General features: G+C 36.6%; 1 protein-coding gene across 14 annotated transcripts in view; it reads left to right on the forward strand.

Moving 5' to 3' along the window:
• The window catches only part of hspg2 (heparan sulfate proteoglycan 2), a 118,452-nt gene that overhangs the window by 31,592 nt on the left and 70,195 nt on the right, over positions 1–16,665 (forward strand). For all 14 annotated transcript variants that reach the window (XM_051879886.1, XM_051879890.1, XM_051879891.1 and 11 more), the window contains exons 2-6: positions 2,037–2,151; positions 2,870–2,935; positions 14,725–14,834; positions 15,079–15,137; positions 15,454–15,614. In XM_051879886.1, coding sequence (XP_051735846.1) covers positions 2,037–2,151; positions 2,870–2,935; positions 14,725–14,834; positions 15,079–15,137; positions 15,454–15,614 — 511 coding nt within the window. The remainder of the gene's footprint in view (positions 1–2,036; positions 2,152–2,869; positions 2,936–14,724; positions 14,835–15,078; positions 15,138–15,453; positions 15,615–16,665) is intronic.

Raw genomic sequence — 16,665 nt, forward strand, 5'->3', positions numbered from 1 at the left:
TAATTAAACTGACACATACTCTTTGCTAATTCTTCTCCCCAAAATATGCTACAATTATGGATGACAAAGTGACAGTGTGTCTCGTTTTGGGAGTACTCCATCCCAAGGGACAGGGAAGCAGGCAGGGATCACCAAAGGTTCGCTGAGCAGCTTCAATTGAAAGAATTTTGCCAGTCAGCGCTTTCCTTTTGAAAAAGCTCCAGGATTGTTGTTTTAGAGTGTTCAGTCAGGGGAGAAAGGATTTGCGGGGGAGATCAAGTTATTTATTTGCGGGAGCCATTTAAATGGGAACTGTGGCCATGATGGAGATGCAGGGAAATGGGAACTGGCGGGCTATGAAGACCGAAAATGCCAAATGTGGCATCTTGCCAAACACATATACAAAAGTGAAGATGAGAACCGCGGTGCAGAAGGGACATGATTTTATACAATCATCAAAGCTTTTGTTGCTGAGCAAAGAAGTGAATAAGCAGAAGACACTGCTGGTTGTTTGGATGAGTTCAAGTTTCTGCTAACTATGCGAAATGTATCCAAAGAAGAGATGTATAATGTTTCTTTCATGTTTTTATGTTGTATGTTTTGTCCTGAGATACCTTGGGCATTTTTTTATCAGATTAATCAATCATATATCAGGGGAGTCAATTAACCTCACTCAGACTCCATTTATTTGATCAATAATACAGTAAAAATGTAATACTGTTTCTTTTCTTTTTTTTCCAACATTAAGAAATGTATTTTATTCTCGTTACTCCAGTCTTCAGTGTCACATGATCCTTCAGAAATCCTTCTAATATGCTGATTTGCTGCTCAAAAATATTTCTTCTTCCTCTTCTTCTTCTTATCAAAGTTGAAAACGGTTGTTTTGATCAATATTTTTGTGGAAACTGTGATTTTGACAGTTTTCAGGATACTCTGATAACTAGAAAGTTCAAAAGAACATTATTTATTTGAAATAGAAATGTTTTGTAACATTATAAGTGTCTTTACTGTCACTTTTGGTCAATTCAATGCGTCCTTGCTAAATAAAAGTATTAATTTCTTTTGTTAAATCTTTCTGACCCCAAACTTTTAATGATTCTTAAATTCAAATTTGACAAATTAACTTCTTTATTTGACTAGAAGGGTAAAAATCTTGCATTTAGTGTTATAAAATTGCAAACATAATTAAACATGTTTATATATAAGGCCATAAATATTAAACATATTTATCATGGTTATATATGGATATAATATACATCCTTGCAAATTAGATGTTTGTGTTTGTGAAATCCTGATGTACTCATTTGCTGTGTAACATGCAGTAGTTTTATAATATTTACAAGAGGTTTCAAATATCCTAGATTTATTTATCCTAGATTTAAAGACTATATTTATGTCCGTTATTTTTATGACCTCTCATGGGTGTGACATTAATCTCTGCATGACAAATATTTCCTGACTACGAGCCCTGTGTTAATGGGTTAGGGTGTTACAGTACCATGGGGGTAAAAGGTGTTCACAGATTTTATGTTGGAAATTTACCATGGTAACTACCACACCCACATACTGTATATATGTGTGTGTATATACACAGACACACACACACAAACACTTACTGTATGTATTTGTATTTAGTTGTTACACTAGTAGATTGTTAATAGTTGATGTGATGAATTACACCTGCGGACATTGACACCGGTTGCTTAAAAATTGTTGCAAGTTCTGTCTGAGCTCTAGCTTTATTTAATTCCTGATGCCACTTGGTTTGATGTTTTAATGCAAATGCTATGGCATTTTGAAGTGAGACTGCAGTGTCTAAATACTTCTTAGGGCAGCTGTTTTACATGCATTTCATGTCTCTGTGATGGGCGAGATATGCATTTTTGTGTATGCACAGCACAAAGGCGTGACCTTTATCTCTTCTTCCTTCAGTGGAGCCAGAAGGCATTGACTTTTGTATTTGCGCCTCTCCTCTGTAGGTCTCTTATAACTCGGGATGTGTTTGGAGATGCTCATTTCAATCCCATAACTTGTGGTTTCATTTGTTTTGACTACAGGTGGCTCAGACTTCTAAAGTGTGGGATGAGGTGCCCTTTCCAGAGGATTTAGAGGAGGAAAACAAGCGACCAGGGGGATATGTGGATGATGAAGAGTACTATGATCCTTCAGGAGGTGAGACTCTCTGAATGCTGCAATGCTGAGTACCTATAATGAAGGAATAGGAATGTTTGTTATGCCTGACTCCTTTTAACCAAAAACAATGTTTTAAGACAAAACAACATAGAAAGTATTAAATTACATAAATGCAACACTGCATATTTTCAAATTAATATTTTTTTTAATGTTATAATTGTTTAAAAGTAAATTTAAAACTTTTATTCAGCAGAGAGAATAAAAATTGATCAAAAGTGTAAAGACATTTATAATGTTACAAAAGATTTCCATTTCAAATAAATGCTTTGAACTTTATATTCATCAAGGAATCCTAAAATATTAAGCAGCACAGCTGTTTTCAACATTGATAATGATGAGAAATTTTTCTTGAGCACCGAATCAGCATATCAGAATGGTTTCTAAAGGGTCATGTGACACTGAAAACTAGTAATGATGCTGAAAATTCAGCTTTGCCATCACAAGAATAGATTACATTTTAAAATATATTCAAATAGAAAACATAAGAGACACATAAGAGACACATCCCTACACACATTTCAGAATGCTTAGCTTGCGTAGAGTGTGGGCTGTCGTAGCTAGAAGTGCTCACATTCATGTGAATAGAGACTGTTTTAAGTGTTTCGCCTTGATTCGCCTGCCTAACAGGTGATTTTCTGAGGGTTTTTTTGTGTTTAACAAAAAACTAAAACTAATCAATGTCCTTTTTTTCTTTCAGAAATCAGTGGAGAAGAGGATGGAAGCACTCCTGAGCCGAGTACAGTTGACCCACTCACTATAACAAGTGAGAATCTTTTTTTTTTTTTTTTATGGAGAGGAAGTATTACAACATGACAATAGTCACATCTTTCATATCAGTGTGATAAAAGAGATTCAACAGATTCTGCTGCAAACACTTTGCTGTAAAACTTGAAAGAGTTTTAATCATCTTCTGAGGCATTATATAGAGTTGTTGCGTCTGCTGAATAGTGTCTCAGGTCACATCCTGTCACCCGCCTTTGCTCATAGTGATGAGACCACCGCTTCATCATAACAAGGGCCTCAGATTTGTTCCAGAGATCCAAACAATACTCATTTCTCCTTTCATCAGATGAGATGGAGAGGTGTAAACATAGCAGCACACTTGAAAGTCAGTATAAAAAATAGTGCCGGAACAGACGATACAAACTGTCATGTATTGATTTCCTCACGTCTCAAGTTTAATTCTCGCCTTTCATGATCTTTTAACATGCAACATATTATTTTTCTTCTCTGAGTTTTATTTATTAAGGGTACACTGCATGATGTTTGGTTGTCCCAGACGAAAGATTGCCATCGTGAAACAATCGTGGCGATTTCTGTGATCGTGGTCCTATGTCGTACAGTGAGAGAGGTTCAAAGACGGCCATTTTCCCGGTCTTGCGACCAAAGATAGCCTACGATCATTTTCTGACAGTGTCAGAAATTCAGCATGATCAACGCACAGTGTTTGCTGCTGCGACCTACATCTACTGACCAGCCAATGAAAATGCAACGTGAAATCAAAGCGACATGGCGCTAAAACTTAAAACTGCTTACCTCAAGCTCTTTTCCCTTCTTCTTTCACTACTTCCTTTTTTACAAATGCCAAAGTGTGATTCAACATGGTCGTTTGCCACTAGCGCATGCTGATGACATTTTATTCTTCTATAGAAACTTTCTTTGTAGCCTGAAGACCTTTGCACACTGAGTCCGAAATTTTAGTATGCGTTTTTTCGTACTCGTGATCCTAAAAATTCGTCACGCACAGAGACCTTGCACACTGAGTCCGATGCGTATTAATGAATCCGTTGCGAAAAAATTCGCAAAACAATACAAAATGGAGCAGTGAGCATGATTTAGTTGTCCTCTCTCTTCTTAAAAAGAGAAAAAGAAAGAGGAAATATTGGGTCCATCCAATCACGAGATTGCATAGAGAGAAAGGAGAGTTCCACCTCATCAAGGAGCTGCGTGATTATCCCGAGTGTTTCAAAGTTTACTTCAAGATGTGGCTCAGTTTGATGCTTTGCTACTGGCACAATCTGTCTTTATATTTTGTCTCTTTATATTCCACACTTTGTTTGTCATTCAGTGCTACTGTTTGTGCTGTAGACAACGTGGATCAACTTGTCAGATGGCATTCGGGATTTTGGCGTTCGCTTGTACGGTGACTCTGAATTGTCAAAACTTCTCTCAAAATGCGTGCCACGGATGCGAAAAACGCAGAAAATCAAACCTGATCCGAATTTTTTTTATGACGGACGAAAAGTTTCGGAGGCAGTGTGTAAACACAACGTGAGGTCGTATTTATTTTTTAACGTGTGAAAATTTCAGACACGAATTTCGGACTCGAGGCCTTTGCACACTGAGTCCGAAATTTTCGTATGCGTTTTTTCGTGTTCGTGATCCTAAAAATTTGTCACGCACAGAGACCTTGCACACTGAGTGCGATGCGTATTAATGAATCCGTTGCGAAAAAATTTGCAAAACAATACAAAATGGAGCCTTCAAGCAGTGAGCATGATTTAGTTGTCCTCTCTTTTCTTAAAAAGACAAAAAGAAAGAGGAAATATTGGGTACATCCAATCCTGCGTAGAGAGGAAGGAGAGTTCCACCTCATCAAGGAGCTGCGTGATTATCCCGAGCGTTTCAAAGTTTACTTCAGGATGTCAGTGGCTCAGTTTGATGCTTTGCTAGCGATACTGGCACACTCTTATCTTTATATTCTGTCTCTTTCCGCACTTTGTTTGTCATACAGTGCTACTGCTTTGTGCTGTAGATGACGTGGATCAACTTGTCAGATGGCATTGGGGATTTTGCATAGACTGTTACAAAAAGAAGCATTTTAATAACTTATCTCAGACTTTTAAAACAATAGTTCAATAGTTTCATTCCTTGTGTTGTGTGGTATCCAGCCTCATTTTGGAAACAGACCTTGTGTTATTTAGATTACAAATACCGAAAGTGTCTCAGTCTCAGTGTCAGACTTCTGCATCTTTGGAAAGACTTTTGCTTCCCCGTCTGTCTTTTTGGAGTCTGTCTGGGCCATTGTATTGCATGACATCATGGTGAAGTGATTGTTTTGGTAGGAGCTCTGCAGTCCGACACCTGTGCTTTACTCCCAAAATAGCACCGCATGGACACCTCCACACAGATATGCTGGCCCTTAAATTAGGAAGGGATATTTCTGCTGTAGCTTTAGCGTAATCAGAAGATAGACTTCTAGAGGGAGACAGTGTTGACCAAGAGGTGCCAGATCTAAACAGCTGAATGAGTCAGCTCTTAAACATCACCTCTCTGAGACTCCAGGTTATGAAGTGACCAACTCCAGGCTTGAAATTCTCAAAGCAAATTTAGACCCAAGTTTAGCAGCGTTGCCATCCCTCTAAGCTTGAACTGGAGTACAGTGGTGATCTGATGACCCACTGATGATCTTTGAGGTTTAACACACTACACGAGGTTGCTTTGAAGTCAGGATGCTTTCATTTATCCGAGCATATTTCTGTTCCCAGTTCATTTGGTACATTCATAAATAGCAAATCAACATCTTTTAACAAATATCTGCCACATAATGTTTTATGGCTGGATAGGTTGAGCCAGTGGTAATCCCCCTTCTAAAGGGGGAAGTTTATTCTCTAAAGCCATTTATAGATCTGTGCCTGACAGCGTTTGGGAAGGAACATTTGGCTTCCTGGAGCGGAGTATTTGTGGATGTCTAACCTGTGTGCTCTTTTACAAGATCTGTGTGACCACCTTTCCTTCCCTGTCACTGATTAGAGTTCATATCCTGCAACTGTAGAACCTATTACTCTGCATCCTGTTTTTCTGATGCATTTTCCATCCATACTTTTACATTGGTCGTCTGTACTTGAAATAGTTTTATACGTAAGCCTAAGTGGTCTTTACTGTGAATTTTGAGACTGAGAGAATATACTGTTAAAAGCAAGGTTATCATGATCATGTTTATTACATCTTGAAATGTAAGTGTGCTAAGCCCTGAATAGACCTTGAAATGGTTCTCTTTTACACTGCCCGGACCCAAAAAAAAAAGTCGCTGTTTGGATTTAAATAGGCAAAATACTGGATCATTATTGCTGTTTGTTAACAGTTCTTCTAACCTTAATTGATGGAGTGTGTAGTTTTTCATCTCTTAAACAACCAATTTAGGAAGACACATCATGGCCGTATGCCAGGATAACAATGTCAAGATTCGCCAGGCTCAAATTATGAAAGAATGGTTGTGAGGGAGCATGAAGAATCATTTTTTACACATGAATACAAGTCAATACCTTAACATTGAAAGTCTTTGGGATGTGCTGGACTAGACTTTACAGAGTGCTCACCTCTTGCATTGTCAATACAAGATCTTGACCAAAAATTGATGCATATAACACAGAGAAGCAGGAGAATTGAGCATAGTCTTTATTTGCTTTCCATTTTAATCTCATTGCTCTCTGTGAGATATAAAAAAAAAAAAAATTAAAAAAAAATTCTTTCCTAAGGCTCATTCTAGGCCTTTTGATGTGGTAAATTGAAATGGTTGTAGCTTAGTGGTCAGACATCTGTGCTGGTGGTAACCCAAAGGTTGTTGGTTTAAACCACAGAAGGGGTGATTTATGAACTGGAGAGTTTTTGGGGTCTGTCAACAATCTTCCCATGAGCAAGACACTTAACCCCAGGTTACTCCTAAAGGAACTATCCCTGTAGTAAGGCATTTGCCAAATTACAAAAATGTGATTTCAAAACACATGATTATGTTAAGCACTGGATAAGCAGCCCAAAGAAATGATATCTTTATCATTCACAAACCCCCTTAGCATACAAGAAGACTCTTTAATCTCACCCGCTATATTTTCCTGTTTATTTGTTTGTCTGATAAAGACATGTGAGGTCTCCTCAACCTCCTTTGGTTCAACATAACTTCAGAAGTTTCACAGGCCCTCATTCAGAGCCTGGACACAGGGTCATGCAGCCACTTGAAGCTGAGGAGACAAAGGTTACCGCAGCATACAGACATGCTTTCAGTTCCTTTCAGAGAATGGCCAGGAGATCATTTTGAAAAGAGGCCATGAGATTGCCTATCTCAACACCTCCACATGGAATTTGTGTTTGATTACAGTGCTTTCTAGGTGAGAAGCTCATAGGACCAACTTGTTAATTTGTTAAGTCATCTACCCATGAGTGTAATCGGAGGTGTACAGCCAAAATGAAATCGTAGTTGTAAAATGAAAAATAATTAATCTGTTTCTCGTTTCATATTTTCTTGGCTTACTCTCCTGTGTTGACAAATATATAATACTATATTAAACTAAACATTATTTATTTATTGTTTATTTGAATAATTTTAGCTTTCTTTTTTATTGGTATCATTTATAAAAAATAAAAAAAATGCCACCAATAAATAAGTTTATTATTTATCTAAATCCTATTACTGAAGAGTAAAATGGTTCCTTGCACATGAAGATTGAGGGCCACTTGTGCATGACTCTTGAGCTCTGCTAAAGTGAACAGATGTCAAAACAGAAGTGTATAGGGTCCTTCCAGAAAAAAAGGCCACCCAACTTTTCCATTGCCTGTCCTGGTCATGCAGTTGATGTAATGTTGTGTGTCAGGGCTGCAAAGATGATAGTTATACAGCAGGATTGGGAGACGTGAAGGGGCAGCTGCGGTTATTTTGGTTTCCATGTTGTTGAGGTCCCACCTTCTCAGAGGAGGCCATATACATTCTGTCAGAAAGAGAAAAGAGCAAAGAATTAAGAAAATGAAGAGAATGTGGTTCTTGATGGTGGGTCATGACCTAAAAAGTCACAGGTCTGTTCTGATAGGTATGGAAGCTTGTTTCTGTCACTAAATAAAAAAATAAAATAAAAAAGGTAATTGTGACTTTTTTCAATTGAGTTTTTATCACGCAAATCTGACTTTATATCTCACAAAAAATTTTCAGAATTGTGAGATATAAACTCTCAATTGCGAGTTATAATTTTTCATATCTTATAATTCTGACTTTACAACATGCTATTGCAAGTTATAAAGTCAGAATTGTGAGATATAATGAGATGTTTGAGATATTTGATATTGAGATAAATTAGATATTTTTCTCCTCACAATTGGACATTATAACACGCAATTGCGAGTTTATATCTCGCAATTCTGACTTTATAACTTGCAACTGTGAGTTTATATTTCGCAAATCTGAGGTAAAAAAGTCAGAATTGTGAGATAAAAAGTCACAATTACCTTTTTTAATTTTATTTCATGGCGGAAACAAGATTCCATAGATAGATAGGATCATTGACAGCAATAAACAAGCAAAAAATTGCATTATATATTACTAGTTTTAGTGTTTGATTTTAGGGACTTTATTTTCACCATCACAAATTATGCACATGGAGGATTTTTAATAACAATTAATTTAATAATAATATTGGTAGTATTGGCTTACCATTTATTGTTTCATATAAAATTGTTGAGAACCACTAGTTTACTGAACAGAACTTCCTAAATAGCCATCCTCATGAACCGCTTTGAAGCCACTCATTGTTATGGCAGCAACATATGCGTTGCCTTGGAAAATCTTGTCCTCCTCCATAGGAAACATTGCTTTATTTCTCTCACTGGACACATTTGAAGGCACAAATGTCCTTACAATATGATATGAGACTCACAAAGACACAGACAGTATTTGAAAGTCATTGAGGGTTCTAACCCATTGTTGGCTAATAATCTGCCACATCTGTAATACGTGTAAAAAAGTTTCAATTCAGAAGTTATGATGATTACAATAGTTGACCTACAGTAAATGAGCTCATTTTACTGCAAATGGAAACATCTTTGGGTTTCAACACAGCTGAGCATTTTTATTTCCTGCAGAAGGCCTGGGAGTGTCCATAATGAAAGTAATAATCCATCTTTTGGGATTTATAAAGTTATTCGCAGCTTTTGTTCCAGTGGCTAAACGAAATAAATAATATTCATTGTTCAAGTGATCAAAAGAGCTTAATGGAAGATACAGTAGCGAGAGAGAGAGAGAGAGAGAGAGAGAGAGAGAGAGACGGATAAAGAGAAAGAATGAAGTGTGTTCGCGCTTGTTTTATCTTTAAAGGAAGAAAGAGTGCTCGCTTTGTCTGTGTGATGGCACACTGAGGGCTTTGTAGTGTGAAATTGTCAGTAGCAGTTCAGTACATAAAAGGACAGTTCTAATAGTGTCGCTTCTTTCAACTTGGCACTTTGATTTTGATGCAGGACGGCTTTGAATTTGTGGATACCTCATTAACACCACTTAGCGTGGGATGGAATGAACAGCAATACATAATCATAGCAATTACCAAAACTATCTCTCATCCACATTACTTCTCTGTACCGACTCTGTGCGTCCACGATCATTCAGTCGGATGTTCTTTTATATTATCTCTCATAGAAAGTTTGTGCGAATGTGTTGGTATTTACTTGTGCTTGTTTTGAGATCAATAATATTTCCAGCTTGCCTTGAATACTTGAATTCTTGATTACATCGTTTCTTTGTAGGCCTTCTAGTGTAGTCATTGCAGGAGATTTATATTGTAATTAAAATATTAAAATTAAATTATTAAAAATTGTAGTAATAACTAAATATTCTTTAGTGGGAACCAGAAATGGTTAATCAAAATATTCTGACGTCAAGACCAATTATCTTTGACATGTCTTCAAGTATGCGGGAGCAAACAGGATGTGCCCCGCCCACTGGTAGCCCAGAATATACCTCTTCAACGGGTGTATTTGTGAGAGAGAAGAGTTGAATCTAGACAGTGGAAGTGTAGATACTGGCTGGAGTTGAGGATATCCTGCAAACTACAATGACTTAATGAGATTCCACCATGGTAATTATAGTTGCCATTTAAAACAGGCTGAGAGAATTCTGGTAACGATCTGTGTCTTCATAGACAGATGTTGATCATATGCAGCGTCGCCTCTGGCTCAGTGGTTCACTGTCAATGCTCTGCTATGCCAGAGGAATGTGGGTCTTAAACACGCACAAATCAAAAACTGTCATTCAAAATAGAAAACATGCGTCAATTAAACCGTGACTCTCCAGCTGGTTTGCTGTATCTCGTACTTCTTAAATCTTAATAGTATCATAGCAGTTCATATGCATCTAACCTTCTGGTTTGCACTCATTACACTGAAAAGAAATATGGTAAAATCTGCTTTTCTTCCTCTGTTTTTGTCTCTATTGTTTCTCCACTGTCCTTGAAATAAAATCTCCTCCACACACGTCCTGCCTCTTTCCTCTTGTTCCGTTCACCGTTTGCACAATAATTTTCCTTTGACCCTTTGACCTCAATCCCCAATGCCTCTGTTCTTTGTCCATGTTTTGGTCATCTGGGGACATCTTAAAGCCCTGAGTAGCACGAATACAGTAGGTCGTGTTCTCAGCTGAACTCTTCAATTATGCGGCATTATCTTCGATATGGTTGCTTCGTAACAATGTAACCATTTTAACCTTAGCTGATATATTTTAATATGTTTGTAACACCATGTTTTGCTCATTTTTCCAAGTACTTTGAGTTATCTGGGTCAGTGACATCTTAGAGTGATCACGATAAATGTTTAAAAAGAAAGGGAGGATCTAGTTTGTGTCGAATTCTTATAAATGTACTCTTGTGTTCATGTTGGTTTCGTATGGTTTTGGAAAAATGTGCTTACCATTTTCAAGAAAATTTTCAATTAATGGCTTATGGTGTAATAAAGCAAAAAAAGTAATAACATATTCTCTTTACACCTTGAGTACATGTGTGTTATTCAAGGTGACATCTTAATCATTATTTTCAATAATGGCAGTTAGTGGGACCAACGAGTATGAGATGAAGAAAGTGCTTCCATTCACATACATCCATTATAAACGTACTCCACACTGCTCCGGGGGGTTAATAAAGTCCATCTGAAGTGAAGAGATGCATTTGTGTAAAAAAAAAATTCGATATTTAACAAGTTATAAAGTAAAATATCTAGCTGCCGCCAGACCGCCTTCCATATTCAAGTTACGAAGAAAGTGTAAACTGGCGTCATGTCAGTTAAGCTTTTTTTTTGTTAGTTGAATACGGAAGGTGTAGGACGTAGCGTAAGCTTTTTGAACTGCAAGAGTTTTACACTTTCTTCATACGTTGAATACGAAAGGCGGTCTGGCGGAAGCTAGATATTTTACTTCATAACTAGTTAAATATGGATTTTTTTTTTTTTTTTTTTTTTTTTTACACAAACGCATCGCTTCACTTCAGAAGGCCTTTATTAACCCCCCGGAGCCGTGTGGAATACACGTTTATGATGGATAGATGTGGATGGAGGCACTTTCTTCAGCTCATACTCGGTCCCGTTCACTGCCATTATAAAGCTCAGATGCGTCAGGATATTTATTAATATAACTCCGATTGTGTTCATCAGAAAGAAGAAAGTCAAATACACCTAGGATGGCTTGAGGTTCATTTGAAAGTGAACTAATCCTTTCAGTATTTAAATTATTTTAATATATGAATAATAATTTAATAATCTAACTCTAAAAATCGAGATTTAAATTATATTTAAATTATATATTTATTTTTGTCCCCCTCAATAACTATTGTATAGTTCTTGAAACTTCTGGAATCACAAAATGAATTGGCATTATTACAGTGAAGTAGAACAATTTGAATATGTTAAAAATGTGTCACAAAGAACCACTGCTGACAATTTTTTGTGTGTGTATGTTTCTGCCCCTCATTGAAATTTCACTTCCACGCTCTAATTTATGCATTCACCAATTTGCTTGTATGATCTCCGAGCAGTAAACACAAGCTAAACGGGTTATGCACTTCCATGCTCGGGGGTGTGAAATTCTGTTTAGCACCAGAACGACAACAAGATGCCCTGCCAGCTGGCTTTTTGGCATTATGATGGATGAAGGTTTTCCTCTCGCAAATGCACATTTGACATTTGGATGGTTTGTGTCTGGGAATAAACTGGTGAAAAATCAGCGAATCTCTGTCCAAGTGCATTCCACAGAGCTGCAAAATAAGTCAAGAAGACTGCTTCGAGTGTACGATTCAGAATGAAGGGTTCTTGGGAGGAGTGAGAGGAGTGAAGGTCGAGTTGAAAGACTCATGCTTTAAAGGCCAGACGGGCCGCATTGGCTCAATCAGCTCTTTGTCTTCCGCACAGGCCTCTGTGTGTCCCGTCGAGGACTCGGCCCACAAAGCTGCCAAAGTTATGCTGTTGTATAGAGAGAAGAGTTTATGAATTAAGCATTTAGAACGCTTTTATTTCACTGTCTTTTCCCTTGTCCGAATGCAGTTTCAGTGCCCTTGCTGGCGTTCAACAGGGGATTTCCTTAACGGAAAGACTGAATGGGATTGCGCTCTGTTCCAAAGCGAGAATGTGGTTTTCTGAGTTGAAGCCTTATTAGTGAGAGCCACTGAGACAAGATTACAGGCGATGGGCAGGCTGTGCCGTTGAAAGAGAGAGGCTGATGCTTTTACATTGTGCCCACACAAGTGATTCGATTAATCACGGGTCAGTGCCAACACTTTGACGGGACCTTTTGATGTTTCCTTTCCTCTGTCCAGGCTGCAATAGTCCTGCCATGGTGACGTTACAGAAAATACAGACAAAGGCAGTCAGTCAAGACCTTCTGACACTCTTACTTTGTTTTCATTTCTCTCTTACCTTTAATGACCCGTTTTGCAGTAATGAGACTTGTCTTCCGCAGAAATGGAGGATACCTTTAAGGAAGCATTGCCACCATGTATCAGTGTATTGCGCAATTAGAAAAATTTTAACTCTGGGCCATTTTCTTTTCTAAATCCTGTCAGCACTAAGTGCAAATTTCCAATAAACCGTGTGTGCGTGGCAAATACATTTGACCAGATGGTGACAGCAGGTGTCTGGATTCCGTAAAAAGCAAGTTAATTAATGTCTGTGATATAATATCAATTGGAATAGATCTATAAAGGCATTAGGAAGAGTAAAAGGTCAAAAGAGTCTGTTTGGGATGTATGTGACTTGTGTGTATATAAGCTGTGTGTCTATTTGGCAGTCGCATTAAACACAACTCTGCTGGAGAACTATGGCGAGTGGCAGCTAACTGCAAGAAAGAGCACAAATATTGACTTCCTTTCTCAACTCAGTTTGACAAACTGAAATCGGGTAAACCCACCCAGGCGAGCCGCCGGGAGGGCAGTAAAAAGGCTGGAGCTTTTTAAAGGTTGATGTTACTGTGAGACTCTGGGCATAAGCTAATAGCATGTATTTGTTTTGGTATTGAACGGCAGCTTTTGCAGAAGAATAGGAGCTGTCAATGCTGAAACATTTCCTGAATAGATTTTGTAATGCTGTGCTTCTCAATGTTTATTTGACATTTTTATGACCGCATTTATTTATGTTATACATATACTATACTATACTATACTATACTATACTATACTATACTATACTATACGTGTGACTCCAAACCCGATTATTGTCTTAATCAGCATGTTTGATTTTGTTGTTCATTTACATGTTTATTCATGCCTTTTAATTTAGGTCTTAGTTTGTTTAGGATGGTATTTGTCATCTCCTTGAATATCACACAAGCATAATATATCTGTACTATGTTTTGTTCTTTTTTTATATATATACATTTAGTTATCAGCCATAACATGAAAATAAGTATCCACTTATTGGACATCATTGTTATCGGTGCATTCTTAGAATTTACTTTTGTATAATAAAAGTTTAAAAAATACAATTATTATTGATCATTTATAAATAATATTAAAGGGTTAGTTCACACAAAAATGAAATTTCTGTCATTAAGTACTAACCCTCATGTTGATCCAAAACCCATAAGACCTTCGTTCATCTTCGGAACATATTTTTGATGAAATCTGAGAGCTTTCTGATCCCCAAGAGAAAGCAACGTAATTACCACATTCAAGATCCAGAAAAGTAGTAAAGACATCATTAAAATAGTCCATGTGACTACAGTGGTTCAACCTTAATGTTATGAAGTGACGAGAATACTTTTTGTGCGCCCAAAACAAAACAAAAATAATGACTTTATTCAACAATTTCTTCTCTTCTTTGTCATTCTCCTACACTGTTGACATAGTAAACACAGTGCAGCGCTTCCGGGTTCTACATCAGAATGCTGACTCAGTATTGGCTGACGCTGTTCACGTGAGCAGCACGTGACGCAGGACCCGGCCAATAATGATCCGGCGTACTGACGTAGAACACGGAAGCGCTGCACTGTTTACTACGTCAACAGTGTAGCAGATTGACAAAGAAGAAAAGAGATTGTTGAATAAAGTTGTTATTTTTGTTTTGTGTTTGTATAAAACATATATATTTTGTAAATATAAAAACAATTATTATCATTAATAAAAGACAAAATGATAATTATTGAAGTATATTGATGATAATATTGATTTATGCCTAGTTTGTATATTTGTTTTTCTCAAGTGAAAAGTCATCAGATACTTTTATAGAGACCAATTACATTTGCAAATTTCTCTATATGAATCACTATAATAAAATTGTCTGGCACTGTTATTGCAAGTCTGACATCTGCATTCTTGTTTCTAGTTTACTATCGGGCACTGGTGAACTTCACAAACTCATTCCAGTATGGGCCTGAACTTGATGACATCTACTCTCCTGCTTTCCAAGAGATATCATCTGCCGTCGTTGATACGGTACATGCAACTACTCAAAGACTGTGACCTCAAGAAATACCACCAAAGGAGTTTACACGATAATTAAGGGTGTGCTCCACCTGGGTGTTGGGTCATATTATTGATCACATGCCTTTCTTCTGAATTTTGTCTGTACTGTGTTAATGTTTAAATCAGTGTTTACCTGATTTAGTACACAGAGACTGAAGTATTTTGTATGGCAAGGCCAGTATGTGGTGATTAATGGTGTTTATCTCCTCCACAGCTCGAGTCTGACTACAACAGGATACCAGGACAGCAGACCGTCAATGTGGTTCTCATCAAGTAAACACTATTTTCAATTTCAAACACTCAAGTAATAGTGCATGTTCTTGTGTAAAAGGATAGTCAGTTTACTTAGGACATTCATTTAATTGAATACTCATGCTCTTTTTGTATTATGGAACTTATTATGATCACCCTGCTGAAAAACATCATAAACAAGTTGGTCTCCTAGCTTGGACAAGCGGGTGCCCGAATCCTCTGTAAAAACATCAAACAGACCAGCCTAACCAGGCTAGGATACCAACAATTTATCTTAGGTTGTTTAATGTGGTTAGTTTGTTGTTTTGATTAAGTGTGCTCTGTGTACATTTCGCAGGAAAATCGGCAAAGATGTGTTTGTGGAGCTGGACGTCGGCTCAGATAACAACTCTAATGAAACACAGATCAGAGGTGTCCTGTTCTCTGTGGTTAAAGAGGGCACCATTGCCTCCTACGATACCTCAGTAATTGGCTTCGAGTTCAGAAGGCTTGGAGAAGGTATGTTCAATACTTTTCCAATAATAATTAGATTATGATTCCTTACTAAATGTTGAAATACATCATAATATCTGAAATTTGGTTATAATTTTGTTTGATTTGACAATTTTGGTGTGGTTCATTTAAAGTAAAAAATAAATAAATAAATGGCTGCAGACACAAATTTAGCTTGAGGGACAATTTTCCATATTAGAATACTGACAAAAAATATTTATGAACAAACAATATAACAAACTATAACAATAATATTGTTATCATTAATTATACTTTATACTGTAATTTTTTTGATGACAATAATAATGATTTTGGCAAATATATTTTGCATGTTTGTTTTATATTTTGCATAATAATAATTATAATTATTATAATACATTTTATTAATAATAATAATATTGGCAAATATATTTTGCATGCTTATATTTTGCATAATAATGAATAATAATAATATAGTTTTTTTTTTTTAATAACGATGATGTTGATGATGAAAATAAATATGATAATTCATGCATTGAAACTCCATTTGTCAGAGATATTTTATAAATGTGGAATAACACAATTTATAATTACTATTGATAATAATAATAATATACATTTTATTAATAATAATAATAATAATAATAATGATGATATTGACAAAGATATTTTGCATGCTTAAATTGTTGAATAAGAAATTAACACATTTATCAACTACAACAACTACAATAATTATAATAATAATAGTAATAATAATAATCAATTTGATAACTAATGCATTGAATTTTCAACTATCAGATGCAACTGTGCATTTTTACACCTCTGTCTTCTACACTTTATAGTCTGCCTAACTATTCGTTCTTGAAGTTCTGTTTGGAACTATTCATCGTTCAACAGAATGTAGTATAGATAATATTTGTGTCTGGTTCATAGCTGATACTCTCCCTCCTGTGGAGCCCATCGGTGTGCCAGGTTTGTCCTCAACCAGGTCTGCTGCATGGACACTGTTGTGCATTAGAACACAGTCCAGTCTTGTTCACTTATGAGAACTGCAAAGAAATTCTCAGATTATGTAGTG

The sequence above is a fragment of the Ctenopharyngodon idella genome, chromosome 22, assembly GCF_019924925.1.
Source record: "Ctenopharyngodon idella isolate HZGC_01 chromosome 22, HZGC01, whole genome shotgun sequence".
NCBI classification, from domain to species: domain Eukaryota; kingdom Metazoa; phylum Chordata; class Actinopteri; order Cypriniformes; family Xenocyprididae; genus Ctenopharyngodon; species Ctenopharyngodon idella.